The 24,691-nt window shown below is 45.4% G+C and overlaps 1 protein-coding gene across 6 annotated transcripts in view; it reads left to right on the top strand.

The window, feature by feature from the left end:
• The window catches only part of LOC112261015 (neurexin-2-like), a 935,354-nt gene that overhangs the window by 853,089 nt on the left and 57,574 nt on the right, over window positions 1-24,691 (top strand). For 5 of the 6 annotated variants that reach the window (XM_042328452.1, XM_042328453.1, XM_042328455.1 and 2 more), the window contains 2 exons: window positions 4,498-4,669; window positions 15,330-15,419. In XM_042328452.1, coding sequence (XP_042184386.1) covers window positions 4,498-4,669; window positions 15,330-15,419 — 262 coding nt within the window. The remainder of the gene's footprint in view (window positions 1-4,497; window positions 4,670-15,329; window positions 15,420-24,691) is intronic. The other variant, XM_042328454.1, reaches the window with a different exon arrangement.

The following is a 24,691-nucleotide window of genomic DNA, read 5'->3' as shown; positions in this document are numbered from 1 at the left end:
GAGTTGGACGGGGGAGAGGGGGAGGGAGAGAGATTTGGATGGGGGAGACAGGGGGAAGGATAGGCACACTCACATTCCAGACAGGAACCCCTTTTGTCACACCCCTCGTTTCCCAAATCCAAATCACGCGTGTTGCGCTGTCAGCCCCCCTTATCTGGAGGACCTGTACCACACACCCTGTGGTCTACCGGGTGGAAAACATCAGTCAGACAGTCCTTGATGTGGTTTAGCCGAGCTGTGAATGTAAAAAGGGTTTGTAGCTGCTGGTATACGGCCTCATCTTACATAACAACCTATTCCTTGTGGTTACGTAACACTGCTGTAGTTTCTGACTGAGAGAGAGAGAGACGGAGATTAACCATCCTAAAACAGCAGCCCCTGACTAAATCAATCAATCAATAATGAAACGATATGACCCCTATCTTATGTGAATGGAACATTTTAAGAATGGAAGGTTCTGATCAATGAAACCCCTTCATTCATATTTACAGGCCAATATATCCACATACCTAATTCCAGGCTGTATCTCTTGGTTTTCCATTGATTCTACTGAAAAACATCAATTCCGCTGAATTATTCCTTAATAATGAATAAACAAAATGACTGGCATTCTCTTCCAATCTGCCATTAACCTCCCTGGCAGTTTTCTGGCAGTCGTGATTGGCTCCTTCATTCATCCTTCCACGTCTCTTCTGGCATCACACTTAGACTGGGGAGAATAAAGAGATGGAGTAGCGGAGGGGGGAGATGAAGATAGGGGGATGAGAGAGGAGACCGTTGTTCTATCCATGAGCCACTTAGAAAATAACGCAGGAAACAAATCCCTGAAACGCAGCAATCCTTTCTCTCTTTGTCAGTTTTTAAACCCCCCTCTCCTTCTTAATTGACTATACCGATATGTTTAGTGGGGGAGAAAAGCCATCTTGACATCTTCAAAAGATTCTTTGATCACAGTGCACCTCAAGGCCCTTGAAGATCGTCAAGGTTCCCGATTTTCTTTTTTTTAAATCATGCAGTGTTGCTATTTCGCTCTCTCCGTGCTCCTTGCTCCATATCCTTCACATCCCCTCTCTACCGTGCGCACTTTCTCTCTCTTCTTGTCTTTCTCTCACCCCTTCGTTTTAGTCTGATCGGCGGTAAGCCTTCTTGGAGGCTGACTGATAACCCTAGCACGCACTAACACGCACACACGCGCACACACACACACACACACACACACACACACACACACACACACACACACACACACACACACACACAGGGGCCTCGGTCTGGTACTCCTCATTCACATTCCCATCCGTATGCCCAGCTTACCTCAACCACACTCACACGCTGCAAGGTCATGTCCAAATATCCCCTCTGAAATGCTCTCTGTAGCCTAGTTTTTTAAAACTTCTACTCTTCCCATTTCTGACACCAATGTACTATTGCTTGAAATGTTTTTACTAGTCAGATCAGGCGGTCAGGAACAATACCCTTCTTATAACAGGAACACCTTCATCTAAAACCCTACTGGACACAAAGTGAAAGCATAAAGCCAAAAAGTTGAAGAGTTACGCAACCACACTTGGAATAAGAGACTTGTGGATCCTCCGGAATCTGCCGGAAGCTTTTAACTCTAATTTGTAGCCCACCCCAGAGAGCTGTGTAGTAACTCCACCCTGACTGTGTGACCACGGGGGGGAGGCTCCTTAGGCCTTCTCTATACCATCCCAGGGCTTTGATTGTTTAATTGAAGTCATTAGCAGGATGTGATGGTACACCCCCAGGTCTAAATCAGTGGTTATTGAAAAGCATCCATAAAGCCAACAGGACTCCGGTCCCTCCAAGACCACAACGGCCCCCCCTGCCGATCCACATGATTGACCCAGCTAACTAACAACTGGGACTGGCACAATAAAAGCCAAGCAATAGTGCCCATTAGACTCCCGGTTAAAACAAATTAGGAGACGTCTTAACTGTTTTTTAAGCTTTTCATGTTTTAAAAGACATTTGATTTTTAATGTTGGTTACTACAGTGCCGTACCTAAGCCATCCTCCCTTTCCCCCCCCTCTCCCTTCATTTCACGGCTACGGTATGTGCATGACTGCTCCCAGTCATAGGGGATTATGGGCCTTTTATTCTTCCTGGGATATTTTGCTTAAGGGAACGGCCATTAAAATGATATTACGGCAACACAGAAATCGTCTTTACATTTTTTTTTTTTAAAACACTGATTCCCGTCGGCTGCTTTGAGTAAGGGGGACGACACATTCCCCAGTGCAGGCGAGAGAGAAGAAGCCCTAATGTTGCGGAACATAAATGCTAATCTCTCTGTAAATATCTCTTTCCCCCGTGCGCTTCCCCCTCCGCTAATACCCTAATACTAGGGATTCATTTCCCAAAGAAAATGATTGTCTAGTGGAAAATGTCATTAGTTCTCGAGGAAAAAAAGGTAACGCAATTAGTGTTCGCACTTTATTGTGGGTGGGCTGTGGTGAGGCAGGAGAAGTGCTTACCTACTGTTTACTGCACTGCGTTAGCATTTGGCTAACCTCTGCAATTTAGGATCCCCCCCCCCCCTCTGGGAGTAAAAAAAAGATGGTGTGATCATTAAAGGGACGTCATTTCTGTTTGTTCTTATTTGTTCTTATTAATCAATAGTGGGTTTAGATACGAGAAGCCAGGCAGCCTTATACGGAGTCTCTGGTCATTCAATAACATTCATTGATTGATAAAGTGCCAAGGAGCCGTGTGTCCCCTGAGGACTTATGCTTGACGTCCCTAAGGGTCTTAGGTCATCACTCCAAAGTTCCTTTGTAAATGTCAACAAACTCCATGGATATTTTAATTCCACTGTATTTAAGCCTCAGCGATCGTAGGTGCGGCGGCTAGCACCGTCAAACACAGGCGCCTATTCAAATTGAACCAGGTTTATTATCCTGACAGACAGTTTGACTGATACATTTGGCTAAGCCTCTGTTGATCCTTTAAAGGTATTAATCACGCTCTGAACACATCCAGTGACACCACCATTTGAGCGCACTTAATCGTCCCTGTCACCCGAGCGCTCTCCTCATTAAATAGCATGGCTGTTTTATCCCGGCGAGGTGCGTGTTCGATAATTGTGACCGTGATTACACAACTCATCAATTTTACATCCCAACCTCTCGCTCCTATTTACTCAATTAACTTGATACTTTAGTCCCTGTAACATTTTAGCAGCTTTTTAAAAAATATTCCTAAAACATTTAATGGAGCATGAATTATTAAAACATTGCTGTAAGCTAAAGCCATAGCTGAACCTCACAGTATTGTGGCATGCGGAGAAGGTTTTTCAACTAAATAAATGCACATAGCTAATTAGATGAAGCGATCAATGGAGATGATGGCGGAGAAGGGGTCTAGAGCAGAGCAATAGCGGCGTGCACTGCGATCCCCGCAGCAAACGAGTTTGACCTCTCGTGTCAAACCAGGAAGTGCTGTTGGAAAAAGGCACGGACAAGCGGCCAATGGGAAGGGCACCGGCTGCCATTAGATAGTCACAGCAGTGAACACGCACAACAGAAGCGACACTCTAAGAAAACAAGTGTTCCAAAGGGGTTCTTTGGCTGTCCCCCATAGAAGAACCCTTTTTGGTTCCAGGTAGAAGTCTTTTGAGTTCCATGTAAGAACCCATCTACATCGAACCCAAAATGGTTCTCCTTTTGGGATCTAGATTGCAACTTGTTGGAGTGAAGAGTGGAAGAGTCTCTGTCTGTAGTGTAACGTGTTTCTACCTTTCCCTCCCTCTCTTCCCCCCTCATTCCCTCCCTCCCTCCATCCCCTCATGGCAGCCAGAGTAACTCTGGAAATGACTTTGACCTTTCCTGGGGACTGAGGACAGGAGAGGACGAGGGGCGCAGGAGGAGGGTAAAAGCGGGAGCGAGGGACGGGAGGAGTGGAGAGAGAGAGAGATGTGGGTGGGGGTAGAATGTAATAAACTAAAAGCAGTAGGAGGCTGTCAACACTAATAGATGCGAGACGGGAGGGGGTTAAGAGGGTGATGAATGCTAAAGGTGGCGGAGTCCTCAACAAGTAGTCCATTCTTCATTCATTCTTCACGCATGACTGAACACCGTTACGCCCCAACCCGTGATCAGAACACACACTGGAGCATTGGCCACTGCACTGTACTTGTCATACTGTAGAGTGTATATGTTGAACACTGTTTTAAACTTGATGGAAATATAATGGCATATTTGAATAGCCCTTTCATTTATGTTTAGTGGACGTGGTTAACTCCATCCTCGATCTAAAGGTGATGTGGTTGACAGCACCCAGAGCTAATGCCAACTGTAGGCTTTAGCTTAGCGGGCTAACATGGTTTAAAGTAGCATCCGATGACCTTTGACCTGGGTTCGAAGTCTGCCTGGTCCTATCCAGAACCCGGACACACCTTTCACCGATCCACACTTGAGCAGAGATGAAAGATGTTGTCTCCCGCTCAGCTCCCTTTTCTCTCTCTTTCCTGCTAGGAACGAGGAAGGATCGGCGTCATCTTCAACGTGGGAACGGACGACATCGCCATCGAGGAGAGTGCAGTGGCGGTGAGCGACGGCAAATACCACGTGGTGCGCTTCACGCGCAGCGGCGGCAACGCTACCCTGCAGGTGGACAGCCAGCCCGTCATCGAACGCTTCCCCACAGGTAGGACCACCGGGATGGAGGGAGGGACAGTGGAGGGACACAACAGGGCTACAGTACAAGTCGATCTAAAGGAATACAGTGGAAAGAGAGAGAAAGTGAGAGACTCAAAAAAACATGGTTGTTTTTATATAAGGTTAATTAAGTGGCATACATTCAACCCATACAGGATTCGAACCCACAACCCAAGAGTTATTATCTGTCAAATTTAAGCCTTTTTTTAAATTTAAGCCTTTCCCCACAGAGGAAAATGCAATATCTATGTACCTCTGTGTAAACACTTCATACATATTTAGTGTACACTTGCATACTTTCCAGGCAATTAAGGCCGAGAGAGAGAGAGCAGTGATTGTCCTTAGGCAAACAACCTCACGTCTACGTGGGCTGAAATCCCACCAGCAGGCCAGAATATAGCTGTCTCACTGGCTGTAGCTGGCTGTATTTGGGGGGGTAGTAATGTGGATATAGCCACTGGACGTGTAGGCCTGCCGGGGCAGGGTTGGATAGAGGTACAGTGAGAGATTTATGCCTCAATGCTAGAGCTGTGTGTAGGTGGCTGGAGGGAAACCTCTGGCTCTCGAACACACACATACAGAAAGACGCACACACACACACACATAAACACACACACACATATGACTCAGCAGATGAGTATGACACCCAACAATGTCATATATCATCATGATCATATACAATCAAACATTTAACAATCCCTTTAATATGCTGGTTATATTATGAGGGTATTTTTTTGCCAATTCAAAAAGTCTCACTTGGTGTCTCTCTCCGCTGTTTTCTACTGTATTCATCTCAACTCCACCTCCACAATGGTTATTCCAAGGAAGACATTTTCTGCTTCTGATCCCTGATCATACTGAGCTTGATCTGTTCACGCCAGTAGAACCACTACCCTGGAAGGCAAGGAATGGGTTAATTGTCTTTGTAATAATGATTGTTTTCTTAGACACCGATGAGTGTTTCACAGTGTTCCAGGTGACTCATTCTATGGCTCCAATTACTGGTATTTTGGGGGGAGTGTGTCTAAGGTAAACTCTTGAGAAAATAGACCCACTCCACTGTTTCAAAGCCAAAACGCTTGCCCCTGTGGAGTGATATCCAGGAGTGATGCGGCCCCTCTCTATACTCTGGCATCCCCTGTCACCATGGGGATCGAACCCACACACCTTGGTTCTATTGTCTCCTGCAGAGAAAAGCTAGATCCATCAGTCAGCACCGGGACAGAAGTCCATGCATCACAGCCTGGGAGAATAGAGCACCGGCTGACAGTCTCTTTTCCGTGGCCATTGTGATGGAAATAGTCCTTTCTCACCGTGGCATGTGTTCCAAACGGGGTTAGCGATAACGCTTAAGGTGGCGCACAACAGTAGCCGAGCAGCCTGTTGACAACGGCGCCCCCCGTTCATTCTATTTCCAGCCTTCGTTGTAATTGAATTCGGAGGCCTCGTTTTCCCTTTCATCTTTTCTTCTTCCGTCGTTGTCGTTGTTTGTCAGTCGAGCGTCTCTCTTCTCAGCTCGCCTGCTGATCGTGGTTTTCGCGTTTGTTCTTTTTTTTTTTGCCGGTTCATTGCGGTTGGCGCTATTGTTGCGGTGTGTGTTTGGGGTGGAGGGGGGGTGTGGGGAGTATGCGCCGGCGGATTTGCTGTTACTCAATTATGCGCGTTAGCTATGTACACACGGTTTATTCCGAGTGGCACTTCGAAGGTCCCCTGTCTGTCTCAGAGATGCTGCGCATTAGGAGAGCAAAGCTCCGATAGGGCAGAGGAATGGAGGGGGAGGAAGGGGGACTTCCTAATTGAGCCGAGGGGTGCGTGAAATGAAAGAAGGAAGAGGAGTTTTAAGGGGGGGAGGCGCGTCGGAACAGAAGCCTGTGACCCAGATAGAAACATAAACCACTGGGATTCTCTCAATAGCATCCCTCCCAAACATAGAACGCATTTTACTAATGAATGTATTTTAAATGACACTAATGTCAGTCAAAAATTGGAACGCTAAACATCCGTGGACATAGCTCATTCAAGACACTCTTACCATTAAGATCAAAAGCCTTAATTAAAATGAATTATCCATAAGGGAGAATGTCATATCCACCAGTGAACCAGGAACGAGCCCTATGAAAACTGTCAACTCAGAGTGAATAATCATATCGAACTATGTCCAGAAAGAGAATAAAGCTTGCAGAAATGCTGTCAGGATTCTCCTTTCATTTAGATGTGGCTCCTTTGTTTCCATCTACACTAGGAGAAGTGCCCTCTCATGGTCAACTCAGGAACCATTTTGGCACAGTACAGGGAGGCTCTCTGAGCAGCCATTACAGTCTCTAACACTGTCCAGTCAGGCAGCTGGCAGGCTGGAGGAGACAAGGGAGACTCCTCCTCATCTAATATGCTGTGGGCAGGTGATTTGGAGGGCAATGGGTAGTGGGGACAGACCAAGGAAAGATGAGCTCTCCTGTAGGAGGGAGGGAGGGGGAGATAAAGGGAGAGGGCAAGAGGAAGGTGAGGTACCAGTTGTGGCAGTGTACACACACACACACACACACACACACACACACACACACACACACACACACACACACACACTCTTACAAAACCAGAATCCTTGCTTTGTGTGTAAAAGATTAACAGCTGTACAACTGGGAACAGGTTGAAAATAATTTGAGAACTGTCCTCAGTTCAACTGCAGCACATCAACCAGATTCAAACACCTTTGCTAGATAAAGTGTGTGTGAGCGTGCGCACGTGGAAGTAGTCTCAGATTAGCGTGGATTGTAGGGAAGTCCTAACACCCTTTCCTCATATACTCCCATTGATATGTCCACACCCAAGCTAATATACAATACAACGTCAAAGCAGTTGCATTTGACTCGACTGGTTACATTTCTCTCCCACTCCATCCCATCCTTCTCCTCTCTCCTCCTCCTCCTCCTCTTCCTCCTCATCCATCTCCCTCTCCTCGTCCTTTCTTCTTCCGTATCGGAAAGCTAGGGAACGTCGAAGCGCAGCCTGACATTTACGACGATGACTATAATTGTATTTTAAGTCACGACACAGAACATTGCTCTGGTGTGGTGTAAATGGCTCTATAGTTAGAGGGATATGGTTTGTCTGTCTACAACACCAGCCGATGGATCAGCATCAACAGTAGCACTATGCTCCTTTAACTTTCTATTTACATTGCCGTCTTACTATACATTCCCTGTAGCTGGGCTGCCTCCTGGTGATTAGCATTTGTGTCGCCTAGTAACTTCATCATTATGACAAGTCGAGTGTGCACGCTGCGCCAACACACTTTCCTGATCCAGGGCGTTTGCAGCACACCACCAATAGAGCTGTCTTATTCCTTTGGCTCCTGGCTGTGCCTGTGAAGAAATGGCTGGAGATGGGGAGGAAGAGGGAAGAGATGGGGAGAAAGAGGGAAGAGATGGGGAGAAAGAGGGAAGAGATGGGGAGGAAGAGGGAAGTGGGGAAAGAGTTATATAGGGGTAAGGGGGGGGAATAGAATGAGAGAGAGGAGATAAAAGGAGGAGAGCGAGTGAGTGGGGGAAAAGAGAGGTGGAGTGGAAAGGCAGGGGTCCATAGCGATGGTCCCCGCCCCTCAGAATGAGAAAGAGAGGATGAAGGAGAGCGAGATAGAGATAGCTGCTCGGCATGGGTTGTGTAAGCCAGCTGCTATCAGCTCTCTGATGGATAGGGTTTGCGTCAACAGCACTGTATAACAAGCGGTGCACAAATTGGATAGCATCACAGCTACCGAGATTACACATACTGTATTGTACGTGCACACTGTCTGTAACGTGCGCACACACACACATTTAGTTCAAGATGGGGCACATTTACTTAGATTACACACACATACAGTGGGGTCCATAATTATAGGCACCCTTGATAAAGATTTTTAAAAATACTGTTATAAAAAACATACAAATACGGAGCTATATTGTATGCTTGATTTTTTTGTTGTTGCAATGATATTATTTTATACTGAGACATTTGTTAAAGGTAAAGAGATTTTGTTTAACAAGTAATATATATATTTTTCACGGAATGAGAGGGTTCAAAATGACTGGCACCCCTATTTTCAATGCCTTTCAACACCTCACCTTGCGAGGATAACGGCACTGAAACGTCAAAAGAAATCTTTTATGAGATTGGAGAACACATTGGGAGGGATCTTGGACCATTCCTCCATACAGAGCCTTCCCAGATCCTTGATATCCTTCATCTGCGCTTATGGACTGACCTCTTCAATTCAAACCCATTTTCAAAGGGGTTCAAGTCCGGAGACTGAGATGACCATTGCAAAATGCGCAGGTTCCAAATCTAAGTGCCAATGCCGTTTAGCAAACTCCTGGCGTTTACATTTGTTGGATGGCATGAAAAGAAACGAGAGCTTCTTGGCCACGCACACCAGTGTTGAACAATGCATATGCAGAAAATACCTCATCCCTGCTGTAAAATATGGCGGTGGATCTTCGATGTTGCGGTGTTACTATGCTTCCACGGGTCCTGGGGCCCTTGTTAAGGTCAACGGCATCATGCCCTTTACCTGGTACCTTTTAAGCCGAAAGAACTAGGTTGCCTCTGCCAGGAGGCTGAATCTTGGCCCCAAGTGGTGGATCTTCAAGGAAGACAATAACCCCAAGCACACATCAACATCCACAAATACATGGTTAATTGACCACAATATATGGTTAATTGCATACAATATAGCTCCGTATTTATATAATGTATTTTATGTTGGGTTTTTTTGCTCGTCTTTATCACGGGAGCCAAAAAAGAAAGGGACTCTCGAGAAAAAGAGAGGAAGTGAATGACAGAGGACAGAGGCAAACAGAGAAAGAATGAACAAGGAGAGGCAGAGAGTTCCTCGTATTCCTTCCCTGTGCTCTTGCTGCCAGGCGTTTAACAGAAGTTTCTGTGAGTACTGAGTGCTGACCTATACTGAACCTGCATAGCTGGAGACAGCGAGAGAACAAGAGAGCCAGGGTGGCTGAGCAGCTGTCTCCCAGCTAGGAGTCTCTTTGTCCCAGCCACTCAGAGGTCAGCACAGGGGGAGTCTGTGAAGCAGCTCAACCCTTTTTAAAGTCTACCTGCCTTTGTCTGCCTTCTCTTACCTCTGAGCCACTGTAAACGCTAGGGGATGAGAGACAGAGGGGGGACGAGAGAGAGAGAGAGCTAACGAGAGGAAGGGTGGGAGAGAGAGAGAGAGCGAACGCTAACGAGAGGAAGAGTGGGAGAGAGAGATAGAGCGAACGCTAACGAGAGGAAGAGCGGGAGCGAGAGCTAACGAGAGGGAGAGCGGGAGAGAGACAGAGAGCTGCGAGGCTGTGAGGAGGCCATGGTCTCTGAGAAGCTCAGCACTTCCCTTCCCATCCAGCCGTGCCCGTTTAAGTTCCAGGAGGCATGGACGTGGCAGGCTGGCAGGGTCTAGACAGCCTGGCTCCAGCTCAGGGAACACCAGGACAGGAGTTCACAGAGCCACAGGATTAGCCCTCCTACTTGGAGTAGAACAAGTACTTGAATCGTACAGCAGCGGCGCGATCTAATTTCCAGGAGCAGAGCTAGAGGCTTGGCCCTACTTAGAGTGCAGTAGAACTTCAATACCTGAACCATCGCAGTTGAAGTCTCAATGTGACTTTGATGTTACACTGTGCTAAAGGGATAAGGATGGGGATGGTCAAATAATGCATTATGGGTATGATTTGTTATTAAATAGGGCTGTGGTGTACTTGGAGGAGGGCCATTTCCGATAGGACAGAAAGGATGTCATCATTTCAGTTGAACATGGTCCAAGGTTGTGGGGTGATTTCTGGTAGAATATAGAGTGGGTTATTTAGCACTCATAAGCACAGCATTTCTTTGATGTTAGATTTGAGTGACAATAAGTCTGACTTAACAGCGACACCTCCAACCTACTACGGTTCAGGCATTGAAGTTATCCTGCAGTCATTTAACTGAATTCCAGTCAAATCCAATGTATGTAGGAAATAAAGAAGTCAGTGATGTAACACTGCAGAGTGACACGCGTTCCTTGGTTGGGGTTGGGGGCTTATAGGGACTCGTGGTCCACCGGCACGGCACACTCTGATTGGATCTTTCACAGTTAGACATCGGTCCAATTCCAGGCCTGTGTGGCTGGCAGAGGAGATGGGGACGGGAGAGGGACAGCAGCCCTCATCAGGGAGACGGAGGGAAAAGATTGCTCTAGCTAATTAAAGAACTGACAACTTTGATTTCCACACGAGCCCCAGTCCCTCACTCTGACATCAACACGCAGACCCAGAGTGGCAGATAGGAGAGGAGCGATAAAACCATAACTAGAATTATATTTCCATGGATTAAACAGAACCTGACAACTACTGCAGAGATCACACTGTCGTTATATGGTGAAGAGGAATCCGTTCTCAATTCATATGGGAAGAGATGAGGATGTTCAGAGAAAAGGGATTGATATGGAGTGTATGTATTCCAAAGGGAGGGATGCTTCAGCTTGGGTATACAGTGTACTCAGAGAGGGATAACACATTTGAATGCAGTGTGGAGAGAAAAGGTCAGATACACAGACAGTGACATAGAGCGAGAGAGGGTGGAAGAGAGGGGGAGGGAACGAGAAAGAGAGAGAATAGAGAGGGAGAGAAGAGAGCGATAAGAGAAAGGGAGAGAGAGAGAGAAAGAGAAAAGAAGCAGAGAGAGAGAAAAAAAGGGAGAAAGATGGGCAAAACATCCAGACAGCTCCATTCTACTCTGCTGGATATATTTCAAATGTGTGTCCTGTACAAGGGCATCTGGCTGCAGAGCAAGAGATGATATACAGTTGACTTCCCCTGATAGATATCCCTCCACACACACTAACACACGCACACCAACTTGCATCTCTCTCTCTCTCTCGCTCTCTCACACACACACACACACACTGACTCACGACATGAATCTCACACACACAATCAAACTAAAGCGACAGAGTCAGTGAGAGGAGAAGTGGTTCTGAGTCATAGACCGGAGAGACTGGCCTTCACAGCGATGCCCGTCACAGCCCAGGACACATACACCTATCCCTGGCATGCCAGCTTCTGTCTATCCTCCTCCTCTCCCATTGTCTCCCACGATGCCAGTCAATCACACTGCCCTTGCCCTGCCCCTGGCATCACAGCTGTGATGTTCAGGCTCCCCGGGCGCTGCCCAGCTTTGCCATGAATCTAACCCAGGCTCCAGGCACCCGCTCTGGGCTACGGGAGAGGGCGAGCTGGCTTGCGGCTTTCCAGGCATGGTGGTCCTCTCTGTCTTCTATTTCAATGTCCTGGGTGCATAGTGTTCAGTCCCTTCTACAGAGTGGAGAGTAGGTATGCTATAGACTGTGGAGACAATAACATCCACCAATGTGTTTAGCGGGCCATTCTCTTTTACCGCCTCTGTCTCATCCGTCTTCAGCTGTTCCACATTGGCATTTCCAAATCTCTCCTTGTATAGAAATAACAGGCTTGAGGCCTCCGCTTGTCCCGCCTGCACGTATTTTTTTTCGCTTGTTGCTGGTGACAAGGCTGCCTGACGCCAAGGGGCTGTTGGCGCTATAGTGTTTGTCAGCGAGGCGCAAACACGCGCACTTAGTCACATGCATACACTGAATAGTACACACACACCTCCACACACACGGATACACACAGGCACACACACACTCCACTGTCTTCCCCGTTTCTGATTACTCGAACACCTGGGGGCTTCCTGGGGATGTGGTAGAGGGGGAGAAGAAGGGAGGAAATTCTTAAACCTTAAATCCCCCCCCCCTATCCTCCCTTAGCAGCTATGGGGGGAGGGGTGGCAGGAATAATTTAAAAAATAGACGTTCTATTGGATGACATCGTCAGATTCACGCAGGATGGCTTTTGTAATCTAATTAACAGCCAGAGTGGAGCCACGGCTTTCTGACGTCTTTCTGAGATTTTGGTGGGAACCCCTTCCCCCTCCTTTATTTTCTACCTCCCTCCACTCAGAGAGGAGGCACAGTACCTCGTAGGACATTTGCTTGAGGTAAATGAATGATCTAACCTGATAGGTTTCCCCTACATAGATCAAAATCAAAGATTATTTCAAGGCAGAAAGAAAGGACGGTTGCCTTTTTAGAAATAGCTCATTTTGATCAGAGCCTTGGAGTTTTATTAAAATGGCTGCACTGGTCAGATACTACCACTAGAGGGAGGGCTAAATATCTGAGATGCATTTTCTTTCTGAAGTAGGCTGTTCAGTGTTCAGTAGCAGGGGTGGGTTTAGTTGTCAGACTGGCTAAGGGATGCCTGTTTAATCTCTGTGCCTATGCTCTGGTAATAGCAGGGAGGGAAAGAGGGACTAGTCGAGGGATATGTCTAGGGAGGAACTGATTTATCTCAGTAAGGACCGCTGCCTCCCACAGTATGTTTCTTTCTCTGCTCACTCTTTCCATCCTTTCCTCACTGACTGTCTCCCCCTTTTGGTCTCTCTCTCTCTCCCTCTCTCTCCCTCTCTCTCTCTCTCTCTCTCTCTCTCTCTCTCTCTCTCTCTCTCTCTCTCTCTCTCTTATTTTTATATATATATATATATATATATATATATATATATATATATATAATTGCAGCCCTGGCTTTGCACAGGCCAATATACTAGACTTACCTGGAGACCCACGTGATCTAAATGACACAAACGTACACACACACACATAACACTATTGCTGAGCGATTAACCAACATTTCTGTTATTTTTTTATTTAAAAAAAAACTAATTTACTGGCGTTGGTTCAGTTATTCAAATTCCATTTAATTCGTTTAGAGATCAATGACTTGGAATTAAATAATAAAGTCATCAAATAAAACAAATGTAGTATACACAACAACTGAAATATTGTATTAAAGTAAAGTCATTTGAATAAAGTATAGTTAATAAGTGATAAGCACTACCATCATGGGACTTTTACTAATTGTTGTATTTTGTGTTACAGCCTTCAACCCACATAATGCACAGTGCATTTCATGTAAAAAAATATATAATTTAAAAAACAAAACCGTAATCGAAAACCGTGATTATGTTTTAATCAAACTGAGCCTAAACCGACCTCAAAAAGCACTAATCACTCAGCAGGAATACACACACGCGCACGCACGCACGCACGCACGCACGCACGCACGCACACACACACACATACACACACACACACACACATACACATACACGCACCTCGCCTCACTCAAGTTTTTCCCCAGAAACAAACACTCTCTCCAATTCTATTCTTCTTCACCATCCCTCTCTCAACCCTCTCCTGGAAGTCTTTGCTCATCTGCCCTCCTACCTCCCATCCTCCTTTCCACTTTTCCTCTCCCTCACTATCTCCACCGAGGCTCTTCATCCAGCCCCCCCCAGGCATGTTGTACTACACACATAGGCACCCCTGGAGAGTAGGCCTGGGTACTGCAGAACAGAGTGTATATATGTATGTTTAGCACTGCGGTGAATAGAGGGAGAGAGGACGGCAGCTTTGTCGACAAGAATTATAGGCACATGATCACTCTGCCTGCGCCTTACGCCCCCGCCCCCGCCACTACACCTACACCCTTACGTTACGCTATACCCTTCACCTGGTTATAGCAGCTCGAACACCATCCATTTCCTGGCACATTACTACAGCACAGACTGTTAATATGTCGTTTTTCAGGCTTTTTTGTTGTTGTACTTATTTGTATGACTTCCTCACCCCAGGCATCGCTTTATAGCTAGCGCTGAAGAGCCCTGCCCTATACAGTACAATCCAGCGGTTGATTCTGATTGAAATTATGAGGGAGATAATCATTTTAGCTCTGGTTAAATGATGTCATGCGGTTTAATGGAAAAGCAATGAAGAGCTTTTGACGCACTGACGAGAAGATGGAAATTATGAAGTGCCGTTGATGATTATTAAGCTGGGAAAATACCCTGATAGGTTATGTACAGTATGTATGAAACAGCAGAGCTCAAATCCACCAAGTTCTTTATGTTTACCCAAAAGTGCACAAGTTGGGATGAGTGTTGCATTATGGGATTTGGAGTTTCTTAATGTAATATGTCAGACTTGAGCACCGAGACTTGCCTCGAAGGATGGTTGCGTGGGATCTCAAGCAGTCTTCCTTGTATTAACCATGTAATGTGTTAAGTAATATGTGCTTAAGGGTCTCTGAACAGGAAATTATGGTTTGATGATGAATACATGAAAATGTTTGAATAATGTAATGATGATGTTAATGCATATGACATTGCTATAACTGAATGCTTTTCATGTTGGTTTTAACATATGTTATAGATTGTTACTATTGATTTCATTGATGCTATTGATTTTCACTGTCCACTGAGCTATTGGCTGTATCAGCTATCCATTATACAAATATACTATTTCTAAATTATTCATAAATATGTTTAACTTATCGGACCCATAACCATAACAACCATTTAAACCTGAGGTAACTAGAATGCTGTCTAACCAATCCAATCCAGTCCGCAAAAAGCTACTACTTCCTGAAACTACCTAAAGCTGATTTTAACGTACATAACCTTGCTAAACGTTTTGCCATGTTGCCCTTTCTCTAACCTTTAACCTTTGAACCTTTGACCTTCCAGATATTAACCTGCACTCTTTTCCAAATTCTCTAAAGGGAACTTTGATAATGAACGCCTGGCTATTGCTAGACAAAGAATCCCATACCGACTTGGTCGGGTAGTTGACGAGTGGCTACTCGACAAAGGTAACTAAAAACCCCTTAACACTCCACTAATGACCTAACCACTTAATCACCGTTAACCACCGCTCTGGAGGAGGTGCAGTGCCACGCAACAAAGGTGGATGTTATTGGCTCTTTACAGTTCCCCTGATTCACATAGGTCCAATGCGATTGGCTTATGACCTTACCCAATCAGTCTCAATGTGATTGGCTTAAACTTTACCATTCAATTATGTCACTGAGTAGTAATATACATTAATAGCACATTCAAACAGGTAACCATGCGTCACGCTCTACAGTTTTATTGTATACTGTATCAATTTGCTGTTCTAGCCCCCTGGAAGCAATTATACAGGTTATTCTATCTTGTAATTGGCAATTATGAAAGTAGGCAAATTGATACTCAATCCACCTCCCTTATCAGCTAGCTGGTTAACTAATATTACAATGTTGTTAATGACCTTACACATTCTTCATAGCATTTCAATGAAGGTACTGAACGAAAGAGCCAGTAGTAGGTTACACTGCACAGGGGAACCATGCCCAAAGCACCTTGACATGGGGCTGCATCTCTTCAGAGTCCTAACTTCCCAATAACCCCAACATAACCCCCCAGTAACCAACCTGACAAAAAGACAGATCCTATTGGTTCCCTTCTGCTTCTCTTCCTGTGTTTCTGTTGTTTGGTCTTGTGAAGTTTGATTAATTATGGTGATTATTATTCAAATTCTTATTCACAAAAGTGACAATTAGAGGAAGAAACATCAACCACTTAATAATTTTTGGAACACTCCAGAGAAAAGTAGCCACCTGAAAGTCATTAAAAGTTAAAGGGACTGTTTAATGTGTCTGTTTGACTTTGTTTAATAAGCCTACAATTCGCTGTGTCAGCCTTATTCTGCCCGACAACAACGAGCATGATCGATCTGCAGTTTGGATCTGACCAAAAGTGACGATTCTTTAACCCTTTGAGTGCCAAACGTCCCCTGACCTCTTTGTCTTTGTCCTGTGTTGTATGTTTGTACTGCTGAAAGGTGGTTGATTCTATTTTTTTTTTAACTCCCCAAATGGAGGTGTGGCCTATGTTGCTCCTCCTCCTCCCCTCCCCTTTTCATTCCATCCCTCTGGCCACAGTTACCTCAGTCACGCCATAATGTTGGCCATTTTCAACCTGCGCTAGCTAGCTCGCCTCTGGGCAAAGTTTTAATGTTACTTATTCTATGACTACTAGTCAAAGTGACTCCGATTTTAAATGAGTTGATGTTAGGCCTCACAACACAGTAAAATGCGACTTGCTAAGGGAATTTGAGGGTAGATTAGTCTAAGTCACGCATCTCTAAGGCTCTAAAGGCTTTACCCAAGTCTGTATTCTGTTTGTATGACTAATAATAGATGCAGTGTCATGAACACATCACATTTTACATCTTCTAATTTGCTGCGGCCGGCTGTTCTTTGAAACGGTATTATAAGTGATCACACATGCGAGGAAAGATTCCAAATAAATGAATTTGAATTTATGTGAGAGTCAAACAAGAGAAATTAAGAGTTCCCGTGTTTATTTGACAAAAACAGAATCAGTAAACTGCCCACTGTATGTCATTTGGATTAATAGGTCATTTAGCATGGATTGGATAGAATCAGTATATCAGATAGAATGGGAATCAACTGAAGGGTTTTGTACACATTTTTTCATACATTAATAAGGATGACTTAATATGAATTACCAACCAGATTTAGGATAATGATGACAAGACACAATAAGAACCAAATAATCAACAGTGCGAGAGGAAGCTGCGGAGGTTAGTATAAAGGCCCTCTTACCATAAACAAAGATTGGAGGGAAGGGAACGGAACGGAAAGAGGGAGGCAGAGGACATTTCTCAACTCAAAGGGTTAAAGTTCAAAATTACTTTACTATAGAAACAGACAGAGATGAATCCTAAAACCTGAACTAAGCAGAATCTAACCACCTAACAGCAAACCAAACTCACCCCGCGCTAACTACTGAGGGCTGACTCTCCCCACACCACCCCTCTTCAAAACTATGAACAGAAGGCCAGTATGTTATTTACAGTCACACCAAAATGATTCCTATAGTCTTACCTTCTGGACAGTAGCTAGGACACAACCAAGAAGCCCTCAGTCATAATCCTGTTATAAACATCTCTAACGAGCTCAATTGGAACTTTTGAAATTCCTCCCAAATCTAGAACTTAGACACTGATAATAACTAAACAGCTAACTAAGTGCTGGACCCCTTTAAGCCATGATGAAGTGGTGCCAGATTACCCCCCCCCCTCTCCCCTCACCCCTCCTCACCCCGAAACGTAAAACTCAGAGGGTTAAAAATGAACCAGTTTAACTTGAACACCAAAATTCTAAACACGGTGTCTAATTCTTTTTGCAGTTTTGTGACGAAACCTGCAATTATTCAAATGCTTCTTTCAGTATGAAGTTACAAGAGATTATAAGGTCCCTTTAACATTTACTGTTCCACTATGTTGGCACATAAAATATGTTGCTTGTGTAATAACTGTATGAACCAAAATGGGTGAAATCATATGTCATTTGCTATGTTGAATGAAAGATCATGTCTGTTCAAGGTGGTGGATATATGCATGTATGGATGGATGTATGAAGGAAAGCGAGTGGGGGTTTATCCTATGGATATTGCAGCCTGGTCTGTAATGGTCCAGACTTCAGATCTCTTACAGAACACACCCCTCTGACCACAACCCTGAATCTGTGGTTTTCATTGCTTCAGATGTCTTGACTGGAGCGAAACAAACGTCAGCCCAGTGTGTCTCCTGAACTCATGGTCAGTCTGGGTTCAGTGCGGTCAGGTCTGTGGAACCGTATAACCACAAAGAATGGACATTTGCTTTCGTTGATATAAAATCCACGCCCTTTTGAAAATCTTTGAAGTGGTTTATTTTTGCAACTTAACGATTCCGTGAGATTGCATGGTACCTTAGAGCAATAGACTTCCAATAAAGTCAAGTACGGAGTGGAATCAAGACGTGGAAAAGGTAGGTAACACACACACTCACACTCACACTCACACACACACTTATCAATGCTCCCAACCAACTTTATAGGCTGAAGTAGATAGAGCTTAGTAGGTATTACAATATCTCCCCCAGCCCAGAGCTGGCTGTTGGATCACACATCTCAATGTGCAGCTCTCATTCTCTGTTCTCCTCCAGACTTTGAGGCAGATCAGAGAGAACATCTCTGGCCCTCCCAGTGCCTGCCGAATAAATCCAAAATGGCAGCACTTATACAGACTCAATGGAGGGGAAAAATAAGAGACCCAAAAGTTTTTAACAGCTCAATCCAACCAAACTCGCTCGGATCTGCCCTCCTTTCCCTCGTTCCTCTCTCTCTCTCTCTCCCTCTCTCTCTCTCTCTCTCTCTCTCTCTCTCTCTCTCTCCTCTCCCTCTCTCGCTCTCACCTCATATCCGTCACACCAAATCCTCTTCTGTTTTCCACCCCTCCCACCTCTCTCTCCCTCTTTTCTTTCTCTCTGCTTCTCTCTCTCTCTCTATCGCTCTCCTTCCACATCCTCTGCAGTTTTCTTGGCGCCGCTAACTTGCGACGACACCGCAGCCTCTTTTCTTTTGAAACAACCAGAATGAGATACGGTTTCCTAATCTTTCTGGGGAGAGAGAGAGGAGAGGGAGGACAAAATTGAGATTACAAATAACCAGCGACAATCGATTTCCCTTGTTCTCCTTCTCAAACCGGTAAAACGTTCCACTTTTAGCCAATGAGGTATATTTACTTCCTGGCTTTACCCCCAATATATTCCAGTCGCAGAGAAGAGAAGAATAGCCGGAGCTACAGTTTAAAATGGGAGCAGTGTGGCGTACATCTGGGTTTAGGGAGGACACCAAACACTCTGGTGCCATTAAGAACCCAAAGAGAAAATCCAGAGACATGTTCAAGTGGTCAAAACGGAGATGGAAGGAGGAGGAAGGAAGGACCACAACACAGGCCTTTGCGTCAACAGTGGTGCCTGGACAGCTTCTAGCGAGCTACCCAGTGAGCTGGGTTTAATGTTCAGTGTTTAATGGTCTGGTTCAAGCGCCCCCTTTTTCCCTAACCGAAAGCAATCGAGTCCTCCTAGTCGATATGAAGCCTGGGCCTAAATCGACCTTCTCCTGGCTGGTGCGCCCATCCAGACAGGCCATGCGTGAGCCTGGCTTTATTACGGAGATTTTTCAACCCGGGCCCCTCACCAGTGGGGACGGCTCTGTGGCCCCTGCAACTCCCTCCAGACCGTCCATGGTGAGTTTATTTGGCTCACACGCTCCTTTCTCCTCTTTTTGCTTCTTTCCATTAGCTCTTTCTCTTTTATTACAGCTGTGTCGGAAAAACAGGAAGACACTGTGTATTTGTAACTCGTAGAGGGAAAAGTGGTCGTGAGACTCCGGTTCCTATGGGCTTAAATAATGGGGCACTTTGGCTGTGTTATTTCGCCGTTCCCTACCATGAAATGATCAAGAGCAGGGGTATTCAATTCTGACCCTACGAGGTCCGGAGTCTTCTGGTTTTCTGTTCTACCTGATAATTAATTGCACCCACCCGGTGTCCCAAGTCTAAATCAGTCCCTGATTAGAGGGGAACAATGAAAAAACGCAGTGGAACGGGCTTCCAGGTCCAGGGTTGAGTTTGTGGGCCCTATAGCAACTGGAGTGACTGAAGAAAAAGGATCTGTCGTGAGCTCACCAACTTCCTAGATCTCTCAAGATGTGTCACGATGCGGAGAAAGCCACTACACCCCGTCATATCTACTGTACTGTACCCTGTCTGAAGCCCTGTACCTGAGCTTACTGCAATACCTCTCACCAACTTCCTAGATCTCTCAAGACGTGTCACGATGCAGAGAAAGCCACTACACCCTGTCATGCTTTGTCTAGTGTACTGTACCCTGCCTGAAGTCCTCCTGTACCTCCCCGCCACAGTATGTCTCTATCTACCGTCCCCTGGCCCCTGAGGGCCTCACTACTCCCTCGCGCAGTGCTTTCTCTACTAAAGTCTCGGTGCATTCCGCCCCTCGCCTTCCTTTGTCAAACACAATTAATTCAGAGCGTTACCAAATCGCCTACTTTTCAAGTGGAATTTTTTTTTTTTTAAGCAAAAGACTTAATTAGCAAAGAGCGCCTTGCGCTAAGGAGATAACTACTACCCACTTCATAATCAACTCTGTCAGCAGCGCACCCCATTCTGTCTTGGCTCGGGAGGTGGGAAAAGAGGAGGGTTAAAGGGAGAAAAGCCTGTGTTTTTCTTGAGATTCCCTGTTGAATCCCGGAATTGAGGGAATGATTTGCCAACGGCCAAGCGATACGAAAGGTTCTCGGTGTAAACATTCCAAGCTTCTGTCAATCAAAAACCCCTCAAGCGGTGCCTTCACAGTGGAGGAGCCTGGGTAATCCATCCATCTGCCCCACTAGCCGAGTCACCACTGCAAAACATTTAAGATGCGTCTACTTCTGTGTGTCACACCCTCTCTCCTGGATTAAACAGGCTAAGGAAGAAAGGGAGCATAATGATGTTGGAGGCCTCTCTAGTCTCCACTTCCAATCCCTCCCTCTGATCCCTTCCACTGGAATGCCATTAGATCCAGAACATCCATCCAGAACTTCCAGCCCCGCTTCCTCTCCCCCACCTTAGCCACTTGGTAGGAGCTGAACTGTGTTTGAGCTCCCCCCTCCCCTCCACATCCAGTGGAGGTTGCAGGCTTGCTCTCATTACCAAAACCTTCAGACAGGCAATCTGTGCATTAGGCAGCCGAGCGTGGACGGACTCTGCCCACTCCTCCACGGCTCCGTCAGCTCAGCCGGTAATTACCGTCCCCGGCTCATCTTTTCCCTTGTCGAGAAGAAAACATGGAAATGGATACACGGATGTAGATGCGTTATGCCCCACTGATTCTCTTCTGGTCAGTGGAGAGGGAAACAGTGATCCAGTTGATGTGAACAGGTTTCCCATGGAACTAGCAACCAGAGCCCTGTGGGTTTTTCTCTGCCGAGCCCCAGCGATGGCACCTAGGTTAGCCGTATGATTGGCCCGAAACCAGAAAGGGAGATGGGGAAGCCTGCGTTGTATGATCCATTGAGGTTGTACTACTCAGACAGTTAGCATGTCAATGCACATACTCTCTATCTCTCCCTCTGTTTCACCTACTCCCTCCTCCTTTCTCTCCCCTGGTTTCGCTCCCCTTCCCTCTCCCTCCACCTTTTCTTCTCTCCATCACAGTTCGACACTCTCTCTCCCTCTGTTTCACCTACTCCCTCCTCCTTTCTCTCCCCTGGTTTCGCTCTCCTTCCCTCTCCCTCCACCTTTTCTTCTCTTCATCACTGGTTGACACTCTCTCTCCCTCTGTTTCATCTACTCCCTCCTCCTTTCTCTCCCCTGGTGTATTTCTCGTCACCTCCCTCTCCCTCTCCCCCTCACCTTTGACCTTTTCTTCTCTCCATCATCCCCGGTTAACACTCTTCTCTTGCCCTCGGTCGCCTGTGATCGTCCTTTAGCCCTGCACTCGTTTGTCTTCCTCCCTCTCTCCTTTCATTTCGCACGTCTCCAATTCTCCCCGAAGTCTCTTTCTCCTTCTCCTCTCCCCTCCTCATATCGTTTCACTCGGCTAGGCTATAGTCTCTATGAGTGTCTTATGGCCCTCTCTGTCTCCGTTCATTTCAGCTAGAAATGAAGAAGAGAAGTCACCAGAAAAGCCGAGCCTCAGGGGACGCCACTTTGAGCCAATGACCAGTCCTTTTGACGGTCTAATATATACATTTCATATATGCTGTCGGGGGAATTGTTTCCTTTGGTTGTGTTTATGAAGGTCTCGGGTAACATTATAATACAACAAAATATATATATATATTTCAAAGAACACAATAGCATTTTCATTAGTTTACTGTAGGCTATCTGCTGTCGCCTGCTCACCTGTGGTGCACATGGAAGAGCGGTTATTGTTGGAGAAATTCCTATTTTGAAAGACAGCTCATCTCCTCAATTTTGAGAGGTATTTGGCAAAGGTAAGTGTTTTGGAAACCTCAGAACCGGGTCTTTCTGATACTATATAGAAATCAAAAGGTCTTCACCTCGTGTTACTCTGTAAGAGGATTTGGCGCTCTTAAACTGCTTATTAAACACATGATGTTGGTGATATCGAAATTCTAACACAATACTTGTGTTAAATATACTGTACTTATTTAGGAAAAGTCGAGGACAGAGAGGGGCATAAAAATACATTTAAATGGCAGAGATACTGTATTTCAATTTTAAATGAATGTGCAGTCAAAATGACTGCCGGTGCCCTTCTAGTATTAAAATAGAAGGGCCAATATTAGGAAGTATTATTTCACCATGATTCTGGCTCATTTTCTCGCGAATGAAAACACACCCGGAGGAATCCCTTATGGAAATGTGCCATCTCAATCTCATCACCTTGTTTTATTTCATCACTCTGTTGTTCCATATAACCAAAATATATTTTCATATCTGGACATTACAACCCAGAGAACCATTCAACCTGTCTCAATGATTCCTCTCGCAAACAAATATTTCCCTCTCCAGGAAAATGACAACCCGCGTGTGATATTCAAGATGAAGCTCCTCCCCCCGAAAATAAATGGATTCCCTGTCACAACCAAAGCCTGTGGCATTCCACTGTTCCAGTGCACATTAGTGATTGAACCCCCCCCACCCCACCCCTCGTAGCATTGGCACTAGGGGATCGTTAGCTCGTACCCTCGGTGAGGCTATCGAAGCGGAAATGCATCTCTCACCTCCTGGCCAACCTGCTAGGCTATCAGCTGCTAAGTCCCCCAGTGTGATTTGGCGAGGGCACGAGTGATTGCCTTCCCCAGATGCCTGCTTATGGAGTGAGGAGCGAGGAGGAGCATTCATCGCTTCCCTGATCCTCTCTTGTTTCCGAGCGACCAACCTACTGGGACTCTTTTCCAGGGTGCGCAGCTGATGACAGATACAGTGTGAGAGGCCTGAGAGAGAGTTGGATGAGGCCGGAGTGTTACGACACTCCAAATCAGACTTCTTTCTCTGGGATTCTAACTCTCACGAATTAGAACACAGAACATTCATTTGGATTCAGCTAGGTAAGTTAGGTAAGTTGACTGAGAACACATTCCCATTTACAGCCACGACCGGGGTCTAGTGTGAGAGAAAAGTATATAGAGAGAGAAAGAAGAAAGGAAATCAAATCAGGAGGAAGAAGGAGTGACATACTGAAAGATACCCATAGAAAAAAGGACGGTCAGATAGTTACAGAGAGAAGCAAAGAGAGTGATATAAAAGGAAATGAGAGAGATAGAGAGAGAGAGAGAAGGAAATGGAAGATAGTATGCTAATTTGGTATGGAGCAGACCTGCTGTAACTCACTCTATTAAATTAATCAAAACAGGAACATTTTACATTTGGCTAGAAATTCAAAAATAAATTATCTCAAGGAAAATGTCCTACTGTGTGCTACCTATATCCCCCACTAGAATCCCCGTATTTAATGAAGACAGCTTCTCCATCCTGGAGGGGGAAGTCAATCATTTCCAGGCCCAGGGACATGTACTAGTTTGTGGTGACCTAAATGACAGAACTGGACAAGAATCTGACACACTCAGCACACAGGGGGACAAACACCTACCTGGAGGTGACAGCATTCCCTCCCCTATATGCCCCCCTAGGCACAACTACGACAACATAACCAACAAAAACGGGTCACAACTCCTGCAGCTCTGTCGCACGCTGGGTATGTACATAGTCAATGGTAGATTTGAAGGGACTGCTATGGTAGGTATACCTATAGCTCATATCTTGGCAGTAGTACTGTAGATTACTTTATCACTGACCTCAACCCAGAGTCTCTCAGAGCGTTCACAGTCAGCCCACTGACACCCATATCAGATCACAGCAAAATCACAGTCTTCTTGACCAGAGCAAGACTCAATCATGAGGAACTGAATAATATAAAGATATGCCATAGATGGAAGGGAAGTCATGTGGAAACCTACCAAAAAACTATTAGGACAAAACATTTCACTGTAATAGCGAATGTGTAAACTTGGCAGTAGAAAACCTAAACAGTATATTTGACCTTTCAGCTTCCCTATCAAATCTAAAAATGTCAAACAGAAAACAGAAGAACATTTACAACAATGACAAATGGTTTGATGAAGAATGGAAAAACCAAAGAAATAAATTGAGAAATCTTTCCAACCAAAAACATAGAAACCCAGAATCCTGAGCCTACGCCTTTACTAAGGTGAATCACTAA

This window comes from Oncorhynchus tshawytscha, linkage group LG10, assembly GCF_018296145.1.
Source record: "Oncorhynchus tshawytscha isolate Ot180627B linkage group LG10, Otsh_v2.0, whole genome shotgun sequence".
Lineage (NCBI taxonomy): Eukaryota > Metazoa > Chordata > Actinopteri > Salmoniformes > Salmonidae > Oncorhynchus > Oncorhynchus tshawytscha.
Note: the sequence above shows the minus strand (reverse complement) of the source record. Positions and strands in the feature narration are given on the sequence as shown.